The following is an 18,054-nucleotide window of genomic DNA, read 5'->3' as shown; positions in this document are numbered from 1 at the left end:
ACACAGTCAGGTTGTGAGGTACTGAAGGGAGGGTAGGACTCTTCTATAAGGACCATCACGGGATGATTGATTTGCCCCACCCCCAATCAGGCACATGCTATCTTTCTGCACACGCCACTTGCCTGTTCACTCTTTGGAGAACCTGAGATCTGCCAGTCCAGAGTATGTCCCTGGGGTCAGTGGCCAAGAGGGTAGAAACCCCAAGGTGCTCTAGAGTCCTCTGCAGGCAGAGAGGCACACGGGTGCAAAGGTCCCCGCGGTACAGGGTTATTTCTGCTGATGCACCAGCAAAATGCTAAAGTGAGGACTGTCTGTCTATGGCTGGGCTGGCTAGCAGCATATCCCCACCGAGGGGCAGGAGGGTCTCCTCCAAGGACTGACAAGCCTGTGGGAAGCCCAGTGACTGTCACATGCCCCAACTTGTCTCCACTCATTTAGATGAGTGTCTTCCCAATCCCAGACCCATTTCTTAACCAGATAAACAGCGGATTGGGATTAAAACCAACAGCAAGATGTAAAAGCCGTGTGAACTCAGTCGAGTCTTTGTGACTAATTTTCCCATTTCACAAACAAACAGATCAGATGATTTCTATTCTAGAGCCATTTCTACATCCCCTTTAGTTGGACGTTTAACAAAAGTCTGTGTGTGTGTGTGTACCTGAGGGTATGGATGGCACACATCAGTGTGCAGGAGCATAGAGAGGTGAGAAGAGGGGATTTGATCCCCTGGAACTGGGGTTACGGGTGGTGATGAGCAGCCACGTGAATACCGGGAACTGGACCTGGGTCCTCTGCAAAAGCAGCAAGCACTCTTAACCACTGAGCCATTTCTCCAGCCTCTGAAGGTGATGGGTAGGAAGGGACTTCAGGTAGGAGGGATGAAAGGAGTCACTAGCTAGAGAAGGCCCCTCCCACCAGAAACTGCCTTGAACCTGACAAGTGACCAAGGGTGACAACCAGGTTCACCAGAGTGGGCTGTCCCCAGTACATCCCATCTGGCTGTGTCTACGTTCAGTCCCTGAACCAGGGCTCCAGCCTGTCTTTGGGGTTTGAGACGGCATTGCTTTATTCCCAGTTGGACAAGGCTCTGAGTAGCACCCAGGACAGAAGGCAGGACAGGAACCAGCTTTTGGGGTAGCCCAGTGCTTGGCATTTGGAGGAATGGCTGCGTCCTCGGGTTTTCTTCTTGCCAGAGTCCCTCAAATGCTTAACATCCAGGGGCTTCCCCTCTATCTGGGCTATTTTCTCAATCCACAGGGTATAGTTTGACAACACGGTGTATATTCCTGGAATGCCTTTTTCTCCACAGCTCTTGCCCCAGCTGATGATGCCCACCTGATACCACTTCTTTCCAGGCTCTGTGTTGCAGACAAGTGGTCCCCCACTGTCACCCTGTGGACAGAGAACACAGCTCCATAGTAAGTCCATTTTTAACTGTCCGTTGAGGCCAGGTACAGCTCATTCATGGGAAGAGATCTATTGACCTGGTCTATTCAAATAAATGTGTCAAATAAATTTGGTTACCACTGACCAAGGTGACCACCCCATCCTGGCCCTATGGGAGAAATGTGCCACTGACGAGTGGTTTGTGGAGTCATGGGGTGCAACAAACAAGGCCAGCTCAGTTGGTAGAGCATGAGACTCTTAATCTCAGGGTCATGGATTCGAGTCCCACATTGGGCGTCAAATGTAGTAGAGGGCGCCATTTGTAGCTGTAAGTTTTCCTGTGTCCCACCTGGCCCGCAGTTGGGACAAATCTCTCACCCACAGCCTGTCTTCTGTACCCTCTCTGGAGTTTTTCTCCTCAAGCCCTCTCTCTTTGATCCTGCACACTGCTGGCCTCGTGTGTTACATCCCACATTAAAAAGGCTAGGAATGGTGGCAAAAGTTTGTGATCCCAGTGCCAGAGAGTCAGAGACAGGTGGAAAACTGGTGGACTCCTGTGGGCTTTAGTGACCTGAAGACCTGAAATCGTCTGTGGACTTGTTGCACGCTGACCCTCCAGGGGGACCCCAACAATGCCAGGGATACTGTGGGTGCAGCCTTTACCCAAAGACTCAGAATTCCTGCCTTGGTTCCATGGCTCAAGGCCCTCATGCCTATGTGCTTTTCAGACTCTGTGCATGCATGCGTGTGTGCGTGTGTGCGTGTGTGCTTGCGTGTGCGTGTGCGTGTGCGTGTGCGTGTGCGTGTGTGTGTGTGTGTGTGTGTGTGTACACACGCGCACATGTGCATGCATATAAACGCTCCTGAGTGTACACATAGGTTCAGGTGTGTGCAGAGGCCAAAGAACAACTTCACCTCCAGTTTCTCAGACGTTGTGTCCACTAACGATTTTTGTTTTGTTTTGAGATAGTTCTCTCACTAGCCTGGACTTGCCTGTTAGGCCGACTGGCCTCAGAATCCCAGGGAGTCTCTTACCTTCTCTGTGCTGAGAATACAAGTGTATGCCCCTATGCCTGGCCTGTTTTTTTTTTTTTTTAAACATGGGTTTGGGGGACCAAACTAGGGTCCTCAAGCTTGCTTTACTGAGCCCTTTCCGGGCTCTAGAATCTGAATCTATTCCCAGGGGAGGGGAGACACTCTTGCAAGGGAAACACCTACGGGCGGGCTACAGGTTAAGGGAGGGGCTGCTGCCCTCGTTACCTGGCAGGCATCATAGCTCTCATTGTCATATGCAGCACACAGCATGTTGGTGGTCAGCTTCGTAAATATCTTTGTGCATTCCTTCCAGTCTGTAATGCGCATCGGTGCCTTCATCAGGTCGGTTTTTGCAGATGATTTATTGACTGGCATAGAGAGAAAGCACATTGGACAGGCCACCAGGTGGGGGTGGTCTGTATGCAGACAATGAAGCTGATCTGGCCTGGAGACAGCCACCCTCCTGTGCCAGCCCAAAACCCTCTTCTTCATGCTCCTTATAGACTCAGTACCCACAGCCTTCAGATAACCTATACTTGAACTTTATCTATCATCACTGAAGCTTTTCTAATCAACCCCGCCTCCTGCAAATGTTCCTCTCATTTAGAACCTTAGTTCTCTTCAGGACCAATTCCACCAAGCTCCAGGATTTGACATCCCCAGGAAACATATTTGTGAACCTTTCCCTGCAACTCCTATCACTATTGTTTACTATGTGAACACAACACTCCATTCCTAGCTCCCATCCCTGCTATGGGGCCATTGAAAATACATTTGTACCACAGTGAAAAAATTATTATTAGATGTGCTGGATTGTCTTTTGAAAAATGATTTAAACTTTAAATATATGTGTGTGTGTGTGTGTGTGTGTGTGTGTGTGTGTGTGTGTGTGTGTGTGCATAAGCACACAAGTGAGTGCCCACAGAGGCCAGAAGAGGGCATCAGATCCCCTGGAGCTGGAGTTACAGGCAGTTGTGAACCTCTCAACACAGGTGCTAGGAACAGAACTCAGACCTCCTGCAAGAGCAGTATGTAACTCAGTAGGTACACTGAGCCATTTCGCCAGCTCCTAGCCGGATCTTTAGGAGGTTCACAGTTTAAATCTGAAATGCCTCTAAGAGCAGGCCCATGTCTGAACACTTGTTTCACCACAGATGGGGCTAATTTTGGAGGCTGTGGAACCTTTATGGGGCGGGGCCTAGCTGCTGGAAGTAGGTCTCTAGGAGCAGGCCTTTGAAGATGATTCTTGCTTCCCCATTCTGTCCTGTTCTCTGCTCCCTGGCCTACTGCAGCGTGAGCAGCGTTTGCCCCATGCTACCACCCCTGGGCTCAGAGCCGCTATGCCCGGCCTTCCCCAAACAATGGACCAAGATCCCTGAAATCCTGAGCCAAAATAACCCTTTCTTCTCACATGTTTCTGGGAGATATTTTGGTCCTACACAAAATAATTAGTACAAAAGGGATGACAAGAACCAGTGTCTTGGCCTCCAGTAGCAGGAATTTGCCTGAATGTCTCAACTCTTATCACAGAAATTCAGTTATTCCCTCACAGGATGCTTTAACCTTGTAGATCCCCATCTGCCTCTTTCCCCACTTCTAAGTCTTGTCTGGAGCCAGCAGCCATGTTCTACCTGTCTTCCTCTGCTAAGCTGCTGAGAGAAGTCAAGTTCCAGGCTCAGTTCACACAAGACATCGTCATGGGCCCGAGGCTTGCTTCGGCTTTAGGCTGGGTGGTTCCTATCTCTCTCCTACCCATTGTTTCTTTTGGGGGTTTTCTTAGGGGGACAGTTAAGTGGGGATTTGCTCACACATTCCTGCTCTATATATGTTTCCTATTTTGACTAAGTAACAGCCTAACATGTCATAAATGGTAACATTAACTTCTGAGAGTGGCTAAGCAACACTTTAGGAGCATTAGAAGCCCAGCCTTGAGTTGGGCATCATGGAAGCCTGTAGGAACAAGGTAGGAGTCATTACCATGTGAGAACTAAAAATAGAACAGTAGGGCCTTTGGACAACTATGGTGGTTGAAATTCCACTAAGCACATAGACAAGATCACTCTGTGCCAGCTGACCACACCCAGGGATTGGTTCAGAGTTGGCATCTCAGCCGCAGCATCTCTCTGGCACCCAGAAGAGGCTGAGCCCAGGCTCCTAAGAGCCCGGTGTGTGGAGATTTCCTCCACTGAAAGCCACCCCACTACCCTCTCACTCTTCCTTGTCCTTCCTCACTGCTCCCCCAGATCCCGTAGTTCCCATGAGGCCCTGGGCAGTCACGTACCTAAGTTGGTTATGCCCCATCCTGCCACCCAACAGTCATGCCAGCTGGAAGGGGTGGGTTGGAAAGGCAGGCAGATGGGCACTGTCAGATCATTGAATTTGATGGGCGTGGCCAGCAGCAACAAGGCAATATCATTGTCCATGTTGTATCTTTGAAAGTTTTTGTGGCGAATTATGCTGCTGACCTGCAGTTCCTTGGGTGAGGTAGTTAAGTCATTGGTTCCCACTATGACTGTCAGTCCTTCTGGGCTGGTGGCACAGAACCAGAGGGAAGGAAGGAAGAAGAACGGAAGCTGGAGTGAACAGAAGAGGTCAATGGGTCTAAAACTCTAAACCCACCGTAGTTCTAGAGGCCTTTTAGGACTTGTCCTGCTGGGGCAGTTGCTCAGAGAGTTTACAGATTTGAAGAGTATGGAAAGAACATGGTATCTCCTTTCCCTGTTATGACCCAATATTTGACAAGACACTGTGTGAAGAGAAGCTTATTCGGACCTAGTTTAAGATATAGTTCATCATGGCAGAGAAGGCATGGTGTGGGAGAGTAGGCTACATGCTCATATTTATATGAAATGGGAGCAGATGGAGACTGTGGCTGGAAGTGGTCTGGGTTATCAAGGTCCCCCACTCAGTGACCTAATTCTTCTATTTAGGTCCAACCTCCTAAAGGTTCCACAACCTCCCAATACAGCACTACAACCTGGAGACCAAGTGTTTGAACACACGAACCTGTGGGTGACATGGCATGTTCAGATACTAATGGAGGGAGTAGACTTGTGACCTTGGGGTTTCCAGACCTGAATGAGATACTAGTGTTGAACAGAGCAGAACAGAGTTCAGTTCTGGGCTCTCTGAAGACCCCCCCCCCTTCAATGGCTTGTTTTATGTCAACTAGACACAAGTGAAAGTCATCCAGAGGCAGGCGCCTCAATTAAGAAAACGCCTCCGTAAGATCAGGTTGTAGGCAAGCCTGTAGGGCATTTTCTTAACTATTGATAGAGGAGGGACAAGTCCATTATGGGCAGTGTCATCTCTGGGCTGGTGATCCTAGGTTCTATAAGAAGGCAGGCTGAGCAAGCCAATGAGATCAAGGCATGGCCTCTGTATCAGTTCCTGCCTCCAGGTTCCTGTCTTGTTTGAGTTCCTGTCCTGACTTCCGTCAGTGATGGACTATGATGTGGAAGTGTAAGCCAAATAAGCCCTTTCCTCCCCAAGTTGCTTTTGGTTGTGGTGTTTCATCACGGCAATAGCAACCCTAACTAAGACACCCACAAAGGACCGATTGGCATAGAGAAAACCAACTGTCAGAGGCAAGGTGGTGGTACACACAGCAGCAGTCCCTGCTTATGTCATTAGATTCCCCAACCATTTAGAAATGAGGGCCAGGGTTTCGTTTGGAGTTTCCACTGGACACACAGAAAGAGCTTCCAAAACAAAGCAACAGTCAGGAAAGATGGCCAGGGGCTTCTTAACTATCTTAACCAGTCTCCAAGTCTCCTGCAAGAGGAGGAGCTACAGCATTCTTGGTTTGGGTAGGTCTGGAGACAGAACCCATGACATCAACCATGTTTGGCAAACACGCTACCACTAAGCCATGTTACATCCCATTCTATATCTTTTTTTTTTTTTTTTTTTTGAGACAAGGCCTCAGTTTGTTGTCCCAGCTGGCCTCAAATGAGCGTTCCTTTTGCCTCGGGTTTCCAGCAGCTGGGATTACAAGCTATGCCTTCTCTTCCTGTAGTTTCCTGAACTTTCTAAAGGAGGCGAAGGCAAACTCCAGAATTTCTTTCCTGCCTTTGTCTACTGGGTATACACACTTGGGCAAGTTATACAGTCATCAGACCTCGGTTTCCCTATCTACAAAATAATGATTTCTTTTACCTCCTTCCAAAGGTCATTGTGGAGTCAAATAAATTAGTATATAAGAAAAGTCCTAGCAAAGACCTTGGAGCGTGGGTAATTGTCAGTCAATTCTAGGTGCCCACTGACGGCCTAGGACAAATCAATCTCTGTAAGAACCAAGAAGCGGAACAACAGACAGCCAGGAAAACTGGATGTGAAGAGTTAGAACTTCCCTCTAGGAGCACTTGAATGTCTTAGGAGAGGTATGGGGCCAAGCCCTCTGGCCCTGTCATCTGCATGTGTTCCTAAGAGGGACAGGGGGTGACCTTAGGCACTGTCTCCAGTCAGTTGAATCAGTCTCCAGACTGGAGGGGAGGAGGGGAGTCATTTTTGTCTGTCTAGGGGGCAATTGCTCCAGGATCCCTCTCACAGCCTGTGTGTGGCTGAGGACCCGCCACCCCTACCTCCGATAACTTGAGCCCTCAATACTTACGAAATCTCAGAATAAAAGCAGTGAGCCACGGTGAGGATCCACCACTCGCTGATAATGGAGCCACCACATAAATGATGTCTCATTTCTTGAATGCTCACCTGCCACGGAAACTCACCCACCTCAGCCTCCTGCCCTCCTATGATCCTGGAGTGTCGAGTTCTGCTGTCATACAGGGGTCTCACGCCACATTCTGCAGGAATGCGAAACCAAAACAGACTGTCAGTCAACCTCTGGCAGGCCAGGCTGGGTCTAGCTTGGGGAGAGAAATCCCTGGGGGTGCTCTGAGGCCAGGACACCAAGGCTTCCCCGTTGTGACAGGAAGGAGCCTACGGTTCTGGCTGTCGGGTGAAGGTGTTGGTTGTCTACACCCTGCATGGGCTTTCAGGATGGCAGCTTTACCAAGCCTGTTTCTAGCCAGCGAACCTAGAAGAAAATTCTTTCAGAAGCCAACTCCTATGTGGTGGGCAGAGCGGGACCACCAGAGGCACACACCAGGTCTAGTAACTGTGTCGCAGGACTGGCAAATCTCTCCCCTTAGAAAGCAACAGAGACCTGTGGGATGGAATGAATGCACTGATCATCAAATGGTTGGTGGCGTGGTCTTGTCGTCATAAAGGCCCCGAAGAAAACAGAGGTGGGGGTGGGGAGGTGGCTCAGTTGGCAAAGCTCTCACCACTCAAGCACAAGGTCCCGAGTTGGAGCCCCCAGAAGCCATGTGAAAAAATCCAGGTGTGGTAGTGTGGTTGTAGTATCAGTGCTGGGGAGTCAAAGACAGGCATAACCCTGGGGGTTCAGCCAGCCCCACCTACTCGGTGAATTCTAGGCCAATGATGGCACCCTGTCACAAAAGACAAGGTGGACAGTACCTGAGGAACATTGAGTTTGTCCTTTGACCTTTACACACACGTGCATACGTATGTGCACTGCCCCAAACAGGCAAACACACACACACACACACACACACACACAGAGAGAGAGAGAGAGAGAGAGAGAGAGAGAGAGAGAGAGAGAGAGAGAGAGAGAAAAGGGAGAGTCAAGGCAAAGAGAGATACTACAGCGCTGACTCTGAGGAAGGAAGCAAAGATCCAGACCAGCCACTCAACATCAGAACATGGACTGTGGCAATTCTCCCCCAGTGCTCACGCAGGGCATGGTCCTATCCACCCTTGCCTTCACCCTGGGATCCCCACATTGTACTTCTAGCCTGCAGACCACTGAGAAGAAATTGGTGTGACTTAAACCATCTAACCTGTGCTGATGTGACAGAAGCCCTGGGTAAGGAAGAGGTGCACAAGACCCCCCAAGGAGTCATGAAAAGTGCCAGAAGCCACTAGAAGCCTTTAGTATTGTCATCTGGTCCATATAGGACAGTTGTGCTGCTTGGCAGCTGGCGGCAGAGGCTGCCGCTGCTGGGCTATGAAAGAAAGCCGAGAGCTGACAGTGTTCGTCAAGAGCCTTAAGCTGTCTGTAACACATAAATGTCTTCTTCCGGGCTTTTGACCTTGACATCCTCTTTGTTCACCAAACACACTCACGGTGCTCACCTTGGATCTGACACTGTTAGAGGCGCTGTAGAAAAGACGAACTCACATTCGTTTTCACGATCACACTGAAGCAGTGCTGCCTCAGACAAAGGTTAAGTAAATTGTCTAAGAGCACACAGCCTAGTCAGTGGCCTGACCAAAATCTAAAGCCAGGCCACCTGCTCCTCAGTACTCTGTGCCTGGAATGTTCCCTCCTTGGTGGCCTGCTTGCTCTCTGTGTTTAGGCTTCCCCACAAGAATCGCTTCTTCAGTGACGCTTCCTCCAACATGACCCTGTGCCCTGGCCATTCCATTTTGTCTATGCTGCCTTAGGTGTCTCCATTGCGTTACAGTGGACATCATCACTGCGGAGCGCTTCTGTCTGCCACTGACCCCAGAATGCCAGCTCCAAGTGGAGAAAGCAGCATGCATGTCTTGGTGATGCTGTGTCTTGAGGATGGGGCCATACCACCTGTCAGGGAGGCACTCAATGACCGGGAGACTCAATCCTCTGGCAGAAGGATTCTGTGCTAGAACTGTCTTAAGGGGAAAATCTGGGTATTGGAAGACGTCCCCTCCCCTCCGGGGGGTTCACAACAGCAACAGACGGAAGACAAGCTGGTGTCATGGTATCTGTGCCCTGAACGATTTCTCAGCCGTGTCAATGAGGCTCATGGGGAGTTTCTAGTGATGTTGGGGGAGGTACCTGTGATATAAACTTGAATGAAAACATCAGGATAAGAATCAGGTTTGAGGGGTCAGTGAGAGGGCTCGGTGGGAAAAGCCGTTGTTGCCAAGCCTTCCGGTCTGAGTTCCACCCCAGGGGAACTAAATGGTCTAAGGAGGCGGCTGATTCCCACAGCTGCTCTCTGACCTCCGCATGTGTGCTATGAGGCCCACACCCCCCCCCCATACACACTAAATTAAAATGTAATAACGTCAACAAATCATATTTGAACCTTATGTGATTTGTCTTGCTAGAAGTGTGGGCCCACCTGCGGGAGCCCATACATCGAGATAACCCCAGAGAGAGACTTGACTGACTGGCGAGTGTCTGCTCCAGGCCCCTCTCTCTGATGCAGCTACGGAACTGGCGAGGGCCTAGGTTTTGCACAGACAGCAGAGGTTGGTTTGTGATCTCCTTATCCAATGACTCAAGGGAACACTACTTAGCCTGGCTCATCTCCTTTCTTCTCATCCCTAAGATGGGCATGAGACTCCACCCCATCAGGCTAGCCTACGGACCCAACGGGATGATGGTGTTTGAAGGGCCCTTCAAAGTGCTGGGCACAGAGCAAAATCCTCAAGCCACAGTTGGTTCGGGACTTCTCAGATCCGTTTTGCACCGAAGCCCCCATGGAACTGGCAGAAAATTCCACTCTCTACATCCTTGGTCCTGAGAACACCCCCATAATGCCAACGTGGAGGCAGCCAGGACACAAAACCTGAAGGCAATGTCAGCGGCCCCCACAGGGAGGAGTCATTTGAGTAACTTGGACTCCAGAGGGACCAGTTCTGCCTATGGTGTCCCGTGCCCTCCTCCGTGGAGTGTCCCCAGGCCACACTGAAGGCCAGGCAGACATGTTTGCTCTGCTCAGAGGCAGTGTGAAGAGTACTGGAAGGAAGTCTGGGTATAGCTCAGACTAGTCCAAGTCAAAGCTCTGTCCCTGTGGAGTGGCTTTGGGCTAATTTCCCCACCCCTGAAGTTATAAAATAAACCTGGATTGTATAAGAGGAGAATGGGGCTTAGGCAGCAGCATGCGTCCGTCACTCTTGGATTTCTCATCGTAGGTGTTGATATGACCAACCGCTCCAAGCTCCCGTCACTTCAATTCCCACTCATGGTGGACTATAAGTTTGAACTGTGAACCAGAATACACCCTTTCTCCCTTAAGTTGCTTTTGTCAGAGTATTTTATCATAGAAACAGGAAAAAAAATTAGGTCACTTCTACTCCCTGGCCCAAGCTCTGGGCACCTCCTTATTCCTTGGTTTTGGTGAGGTAGAATTTTAATTTTCCAAGCCAAAACTCCAAGTTTAGACAGGTAGCCACTAAGAGGGATGGGTGGGGGGGGGGGGTCTGTGCTCTTGGAGGTGGCCTCCTGGTGGCCCACTGGCTAACTCCTGCGTCATGTCCACTGTCTCCTTTGTCCTCAATGCTCACCACATATCGATAGGACGAAGGGAGGCGAGGAGAAGTGTCCTGGCTAGACCTGCTTGGGTCAGCAGCTCTGGCCAGAGGGAGAGGAGTCCACGTACCAACATTTGCTCCCAGGGTGTGGGCAACAAGTAGCAGAATGGAGGGCAGGATCATGGCCCCTGCTGTGCTGTATGCTGGAGGTTAGGAGGCTGGGCCGAGTGAATGGTGCCCACTGGCTGTTCAGACGCCTTAGGCTAGCCAGGCTATCGATGTCATAATGGCTGTGTTGAGAACTCACATGAAGTCACTAAGACTCCTCCTAAATCCTTTCCCTTCTGTGATGCCTCACCCAGGACTTCATCCTTGAAGGCTTTATCCCTAGAACTTCCCTTATAGCCGCCTGACTCCCATCCGTATCACCCAACCCTCTTTGGACACTGGGGTTTTTGGTCCTGTCGTAACTATTTCTTCTAAAGGTCCACGGGCTTCCCTTTCTGGGGAGCCTATCACATTGAGTTGTAACTGTAAAAGTCAGGTGAGACTTGCAAACTGGCCGCCAGGCTGGGAACTGGATGAACATTGCTGAGACAGCCATTTTTATAGACTAGGTAGCTACCAGATTCTCAGCCTCTTTTGGCATGCTGATAGCCGTGATTGGACTACACAGCCCACATTGTGTGTGTCAATCTAAGAAGTCCCATTTTTGATACATATGTATTCATTCTATTGGTTATGATCCTCTGAAGAACCCTGATATACCTACCACCTATGACCAAAACGTTGGAAGTCTTTATCAGCGCCCCATGTCCCAGCGGGTGGAAAAACAGATGATAGGAACAGAGCTATGGGACCCAGCCACACGGACTGAGCCTGCACAGTCCATAGAACACAGTCCCAATAGTCCATAACCTCTTAAACTGAGGGTCATGACCCCATAAGGGGCTCACGTAACTGAATGTGGGGTGTGTGAAAACTTGAGCAACAGTGAGTGAAAATAAAAGGAGGAGTGATCTGAAGTGTTTCTGGCACAGCTTGGCTGTGTGGCATTGTGTGACTTGGCCATGTCTGTGGTTTTGAACGTACGACATGTATGCTTTGCATTGTACATGCCATGTTTCACAATGTCAACCAATGCTGCCTTAAACTCAGATTCAAGACTGCATGTCATGGGCTGTGGTGTGTTTCCTGCACCTACAGTTTTCTGCTCTTACAGTAACAGTTTCATGATGGGAAACAGAGACCTTTGATATTTTCCTGCCATTATTTCTCTGCACATAAGTATCACGTTAGGATAGCTTTGCATTGTATTGGGCTAGGATATTTGATTTTTAAAAATTGCTGTTCAAGTTACTGAGTCTCACAAATTGTTCGGTGGATTTAGTCTTGGGATTAAGACAGAATTTCCAATGACTTCTGAAAAATCCCGTCCTTCTGACATTTTGTTTATATGACGTTTCATTCTCAACACTGAGATTATAAAATAAAAATATTGATCAACCTTGAAAAACATTGAAGATATTTTGTCAAATATTCAGCCAAGATTTTGGTTTTTGAGAAAGAGTCTTGCTATGTAACCCCAGCTATCCTGAAACTCTTTATGTAGACTAGATTAGCCTTGAGTTCACAGACATCCATCTGCCTCTGCCTCCTGAGAAATGGAATTAAAGATGGATACTACCACCCCTGATAAGATTTAATTCTTTATATAAAACTAAACAAGCTCACCCATCTCTCTAATATACAAATTTGCTTTCATTTTTAGTAAATGGTAAAATCATGTGTATCCCAGAGTTGTTTTAAAATAAATACTATTTATATAAATAAAGGTTTGATATGTATATATGTTTTATATACTTTGGTGAAAAGGTAGCACAGATTTTTTTTTAAAAAGTCAAAAAAATGTTATAGTTTGATGAACATGGCCCCCATAGGCTCATATATTTAAACATTTGGTTCCCAGTTGGTGGAACTGTTTGAGAAGGATTAGGAGGTGTGGCCTTGTGGGAGTAGGTGTGGCCTTGCTGGAGGAGGTGTGTCACTGAGAGTAGGCTTTAAGGTTTCAAAAGATGCCCATGCCAGAAGCTCAGTCTCCCTCTCTCTGCCTGTGACCTTAGGGTCAGGATGTACACTCTCAGCTACTGCTCTAGTGCCAGCCCTGCCTGTCTGCTGCCACAATCCCCACCATAATGGTCATGAACTAACCCTCTGAAACTGTAAACGAGTCCCCAATTAAACCCAATTAAATGCTTTCTTTTATAAGAGTTGCCTTGGTCACTGTGCCTCTTCATGGCAATAGAACAGCAACTAAGGCAAGAAGCCTGCCCTAGACTATAGTAGACACCTTCCTCCTCCTCCCTAGAATTGGATGAGCATTGGGACCAAAGGAGAGAAAGCAATTTCAGGGCCTGAAAGAATTTGCAGAAACTCCAAAGAAGGTACAGGGCAAGACATGCCACTCAGGGACGGCTGTCTGGCTGATGCTCCAGAGGCGACTAGAACGGCATCCTCTTGGTGGTGTCACCAAAGTCCGAGCCAGTGATCTTCTGACTCTTGAAAAGCAGCTTGGAGCATTGTTGAGAAAGATGTGCAGAAGGGTAAAAATTGCCGATGCCTTTCTCTTTTGCTCTTTTTTATTTATTTATTTATTTATTTATTTATTTATTTATTTATTTATTTATTTATTTTTTAATTTTTTATTTTTTTGGTTTTTCGAGACAGGGTTTCTCTGTGTAGCTTTGCGCCTTTCCTGGGACTCACTTGGTAGCCCAGGCTGGCCTCGAACTCACAGAGATCCGCCTGGCTCTGCCTCCCGAGTGCTGGGATTAAAGGCGTGCGCCACCACCGCCCGGCTTATTTTATTTATTTTTTGATGCAGAATTTTCCTTTGTAGCCTAGACTTGCTTGAACTCACTAATTAGCCCATCCCACCTTGAACTCCCAGCAATCCTGCCTCAGCCTCCTGATTGCTGGGATTACAAGTGTGAGCCACCATCAAAAATGACTTTTTACATTTACATATATCCCATGCAATGGCAGGGACATTCAAACAGTAAAAAAAAAAAAAAAAAAAAAAAAAAGTACTATCTGAAATGCATGTTTAGCTGACATTCCATGTTTTATTTGGAAAGCCTTGTGTGCAAACTTACAGGCTTAGCCTGTAGGTTTTGATCAAATGGGTTTAGGGGAGTGGAGCGGGGCAACGAATCAGGGCCAAGCATTTCCTGAAGCTCTTTCTACAAGTCTACAGTACCATCTCAGGGCCAAATACTGGCTTATACCCAGGAAATCCAGAGTATGGTTGGCTGAGTTGAGGGGGATGTAGCTGTGTAGGGTCTCCCCTTAACCTCTAGTTTGTTAGAGGACCCAGTGGGTGCTGGTAGGGGAAAGACACTTGAGATAGTCCTAGGATGCATCCATACCATCTGGGAAGATGCAGGGAGTCTTTAGAAGGTGAGCACAGGGGATGGACACTTGGAGACTGTGAGGAGAATGGGACCTTGACACCATAATAGCTTCTCTTTGGCCTGCACAGAACAGAGAGAATCCCACACACATGCCTGCTGTGGGATGGTCTGTATGTCAAATGTGTTGCTGATTGGTCAGTAAATAAATCACTGATTGGTCCGTGGCCAGGCAGGAAGTATAGGCAGGACAAGGAGGAGAATAGAGCTGGGAAGTGGAAGGCTGAGGGGAGTGACACTGCCAGCCGCCATCAGGATAAGGAAGATGTAAAGTACCGGTAAGCCACAAGCCACGTGGCAAGGTATAGATTAATAGAAATGGATTAATTTAAGCTGTAAGAACAGTTAGCAAGAAGCCTGCCACGGCCATACAGTTTGAAACCAATATAAGTCTCTGTGTTTATTTGATCGGGTTTGAGCGGCTTGGGACTGGCAGGTGAGAGAGATTTGTCCTGACTGTGGGCCAGGCAGGAAAACTCCAGCAACACATGCCCACCCACAAGAATTAGCCATGAGTGGCCTCCAGACCCAGAGAACATGCCCACCCACAAGAATTGGCCATGAGTGGCCTCCAGACCCAGAGAACATGGCTGTACTGCATGGGTTAGCTCACCTGACCTGCACCTTCCCCAGCTTCGACTCTTGGAGAAGAGGGAGCAGAGCCAGTGCTGAACAGGGCATGGACCTTCAGACCTTGTCTGAGGAGGGAGCTGAACACTCACCCAGTCAGAATAAAAGTCCTGACTGTGGCCAGGAGAAATTGCAGCTGGATTTGGGTACAATGACCTCAGAACTATAGCACAAGACTGATGGAGAAGCCATGTCTCCACATTTCTGTCGGAGCATATCAGGTCATTCCCCTGTACGGTGTATAAACAGAGCAGGAAGCTCTGAGCTGCAGTTAATCATAGACCCTGCACAGTGACCACATTTGTGTTGCTCGGTGCAAACACTGCAGTCCTGTTACCCTCCTTTTCCAGGTGCCTTTGATGCAAGGTTGTCCTTATGGCCATCGGGGAAAATCTTGCCAGAGTCTTGTGATTTCTTCCACAGCACTGTGGGAAATCTGAACCAAACAAATCACCTGATGTAGGAAGGCAGATGTCAAGTAGGAGTGACATGTTCCACTCATGCCCAAGCTCTTATGACATCCTTGGCCAGCTGGTCATAACTGCTTCCTGTGGAGCTAAGGATTGGCCTCAAATGTCCTTCAGTAGTGCAGTGTGGGCAGCCATTAACCATGATAACTTAATAAAATCCACTGTCACAACTGGGGCATCGTGTTACAGGCACAGGGCCTCACCAGTATCCAGCAAAGGCCATGAACCTCACCTGGGGACACTTTGTTCGTGGAGGCCTCCCTCTGTTCACAGCGCCCGTGACTAATGGACAGTTACCAAACCGACAGGAGGTGGCCTTCATATTCCAAGATAGTGCAGACTCTGCAGTCAGATGTGCAGGTCACCCACCTTCAAACGCAGCTTCCGCCATGCCCGGAAGGGACCTGAGGGGATTTCATCTCTGCCAGGAACAGCCCTCTCAGCTGGTGGGAAGATGGCTGTGGTCACAGTGACCACATTTGCTGTGACAGTGACAAGGGAGATCTATGACCCAGGTCACAACTTAACCACTGGATTTACGTTTGGAGTCAGTGAAAGATTGTAGTCTCTGGCTTGTCCTAGCCATGAACTTGGAGGTCACCTTGCTGTCCCCTCTCTTAGATTTAAAGTGAGGCACACCTCAGGCACGGGGTGCTGATTTGCTCTCGTGACTCCTCCAGGCAATGAAGTAATTTGCTGCCGTATTCTTCAGCATGCAGAAAAATCCCACAAACTATGTTAAGCTAGCCCTTCCCTTGTTTTGTGGGGGGGAGGGGGGGAAGAGACATGTTTTGAGGGCCCTGCTGCTTTCGTGGGTGTTTCTAGACAACCTCTAACTCTCCCATAGTTATAATTAAAGTTCTCGGACATTCATGAGGGAAGAAGACACTGTTAGACTTTAAACGACTTGCTCAAGATAATACAGGCCCTGGAGGGTGGGTCCAGGATGGAACAACCTCCACCCTGAGTAGGAGGCAAGACTTCTCAGGCACTCAGTTATTTATTCTGATGTGGGAATAAGGGATCTCTCGGTACGGAAGCAATGGAAATGAGACCAGGGCACATATTTTGAATAAGACATTCAAAGCTTCACTGGGGGTAGGGATGCAAGAAGGGCGGATTGAGGACATCCATCAGACTGCACCACACACCAGAGTACAGCAGGCTTTCATTTGACTTTGTGAGGGCAGGCTAGTTTGGTAAAAAAGGCACCTTTACATTCTGCAAAGGAAGCTAGGTAACTGTTACCCTAACCCACAGGTCAGGGGTGTTATCTGTCAGCAAAGCCAGTGGGAAGTTAATATATTGCTCAGCTGTAAGCTAGGCAAAGGGGTGCCGGCTGTATGGGATGGATCCTGGGGCCATCTCAAGTGTCTCTCACTTAGCAGCACCCAGCGGGTGCTTGCCTCAACAATCTGAGGGTTCAGGGAAGACCCTAACCAGTCAATAAACTTCCCCTTGTGTGGCCTCATCTGGTGTTTGACAACAAAGCTGAGAGAGGTCAGCATTGAGGGTGAAGGAAACACATACTCTGACGTTAAGGGTAAACGTTGAAGGGCCCAGAGTTGATTTGTCTTTTGGCCCCCTCGTGGTGTCCCCACCCACTCCAATTCCAACTATTTATTAAGTCCCTAATAAGTACCAGGCAGCACTCTAAGAACAGAGGGTGTAAGAGCAAAGAAAACGAAAAGACCCTTGCCCTCACCAGAGTTATAACCTGACGTGGACCGGGGGGGGGGGGGGGGGGGGGGGGCGACTACAAAGTGATAATACTGAGGCAGGCAAAGGACATAGAGAGAGGCTTGGGCAAGGGCAATGTGATGGCTAATGCTGTCAAAATGACAGGATCTGAAATCAGTTAGGAGACAGCCTCAGAGGGATTACCTAGATTAAGTTAACTGAGGTATGAAAAGCCACATCAACTATGGGCAGTACCATCCCTGAGGATGGTATCCTAGATGGAATAAAAAGGAGAAAGCAAGCTGAGGACCCGCATCCATCTTCCTTTGCTTCCTGACCATGGAGGAATGTGGCCACCTGCCCCAAGTTCCTACCACTGATTTCCTCACCATTATGGAATGTACCCTCAAACTGTGAGGCAAAAGAAACACTTTTTTTTTTTTTTTAAAGTTGCGTTCTTGAGCCGGGCGGTGGTGGTGCACGCCTTTAATCCCAGCACTCGGGAGGCAGAGCCAGGCGGATCTCTGTGAGTTCGAGGCCAGCCTGGGCTACCAAGTGAGTTCCAGGAAAGGCGCAAAGCTACACAGAGAAACCCTGTCTCGAAAAACCAAAAAAAAAAAAAAAAAAAAAAAAAGTTGCGTTCTTAAGGGGCATCTTTTCACAGCAAGAGAGTAAGTAATTATCCAGGCAGGACTCTTTGACCAAGAGACTGGAGCCTAGAGGAAGTTGAGAAGCTTCTAGATAACTTAGGAACGTTAAACACAACACTGTTTCTGAAGCAGGCACTTCATTCCTTCTCTCAGTGTGCACTCCTTCACCGAGTGACAGGAATCTCGATGAGTGAGAGCAGATAAGGCGGTGTCTTCCAGTAAGCCAGGGGATGCATCCTGGAGCTGCTTATTTTGTCTGTTTGAAGTTAGGGATAACTAGCATCTTAAAATGTTGATGAGAAGGATGATGAGATGGAGAGGGTAATGATGGATGATGGACAGGTGGCGGGACCGGGCAGAGATTCAGAGCTCACAGGATGCTATTCCCAGACAATCATCCCCCCACCCCCACTTCTCACCCAGTACCACTTCTGACTCTTCTCTGCTCCCTTACAATGTCCAGGCTCC

General features: G+C 48.6%; 1 protein-coding gene across 1 annotated transcript; it reads right to left on the bottom strand.

The window, feature by feature from the left end:
- Window positions 1-1,065: 1,065 nt before the first annotated feature.
- On the bottom strand, window positions 1,066-15,647 carry Prss55 (serine protease 55). The gene is made up of 5 exons (XM_052731872.1): window positions 15,626-15,647; window positions 7,034-7,223; window positions 4,703-4,950; window positions 2,647-2,789; window positions 1,066-1,392 (listed from the first exon to the last, which is right to left on the bottom strand). Exons 1-5 carry the CDS (start codon window positions 15,645-15,647, stop codon window positions 1,066-1,068), a joined length of 930 nt encoding a protein of 309 aa, XP_052587832.1.
- Window positions 15,648-18,054: the final 2,407 nt, after the last annotated feature.

This window comes from Peromyscus californicus, unplaced genomic scaffold (assembly GCF_007827085.1).
Source record: "Peromyscus californicus insignis strain IS unplaced genomic scaffold, ASM782708v3 Scaffold_12__1_contigs__length_115047231, whole genome shotgun sequence".
Lineage (NCBI taxonomy): Eukaryota > Metazoa > Chordata > Mammalia > Rodentia > Cricetidae > Peromyscus > Peromyscus californicus.
This window is presented reverse-complemented; position numbering and strand designations above follow the sequence as displayed.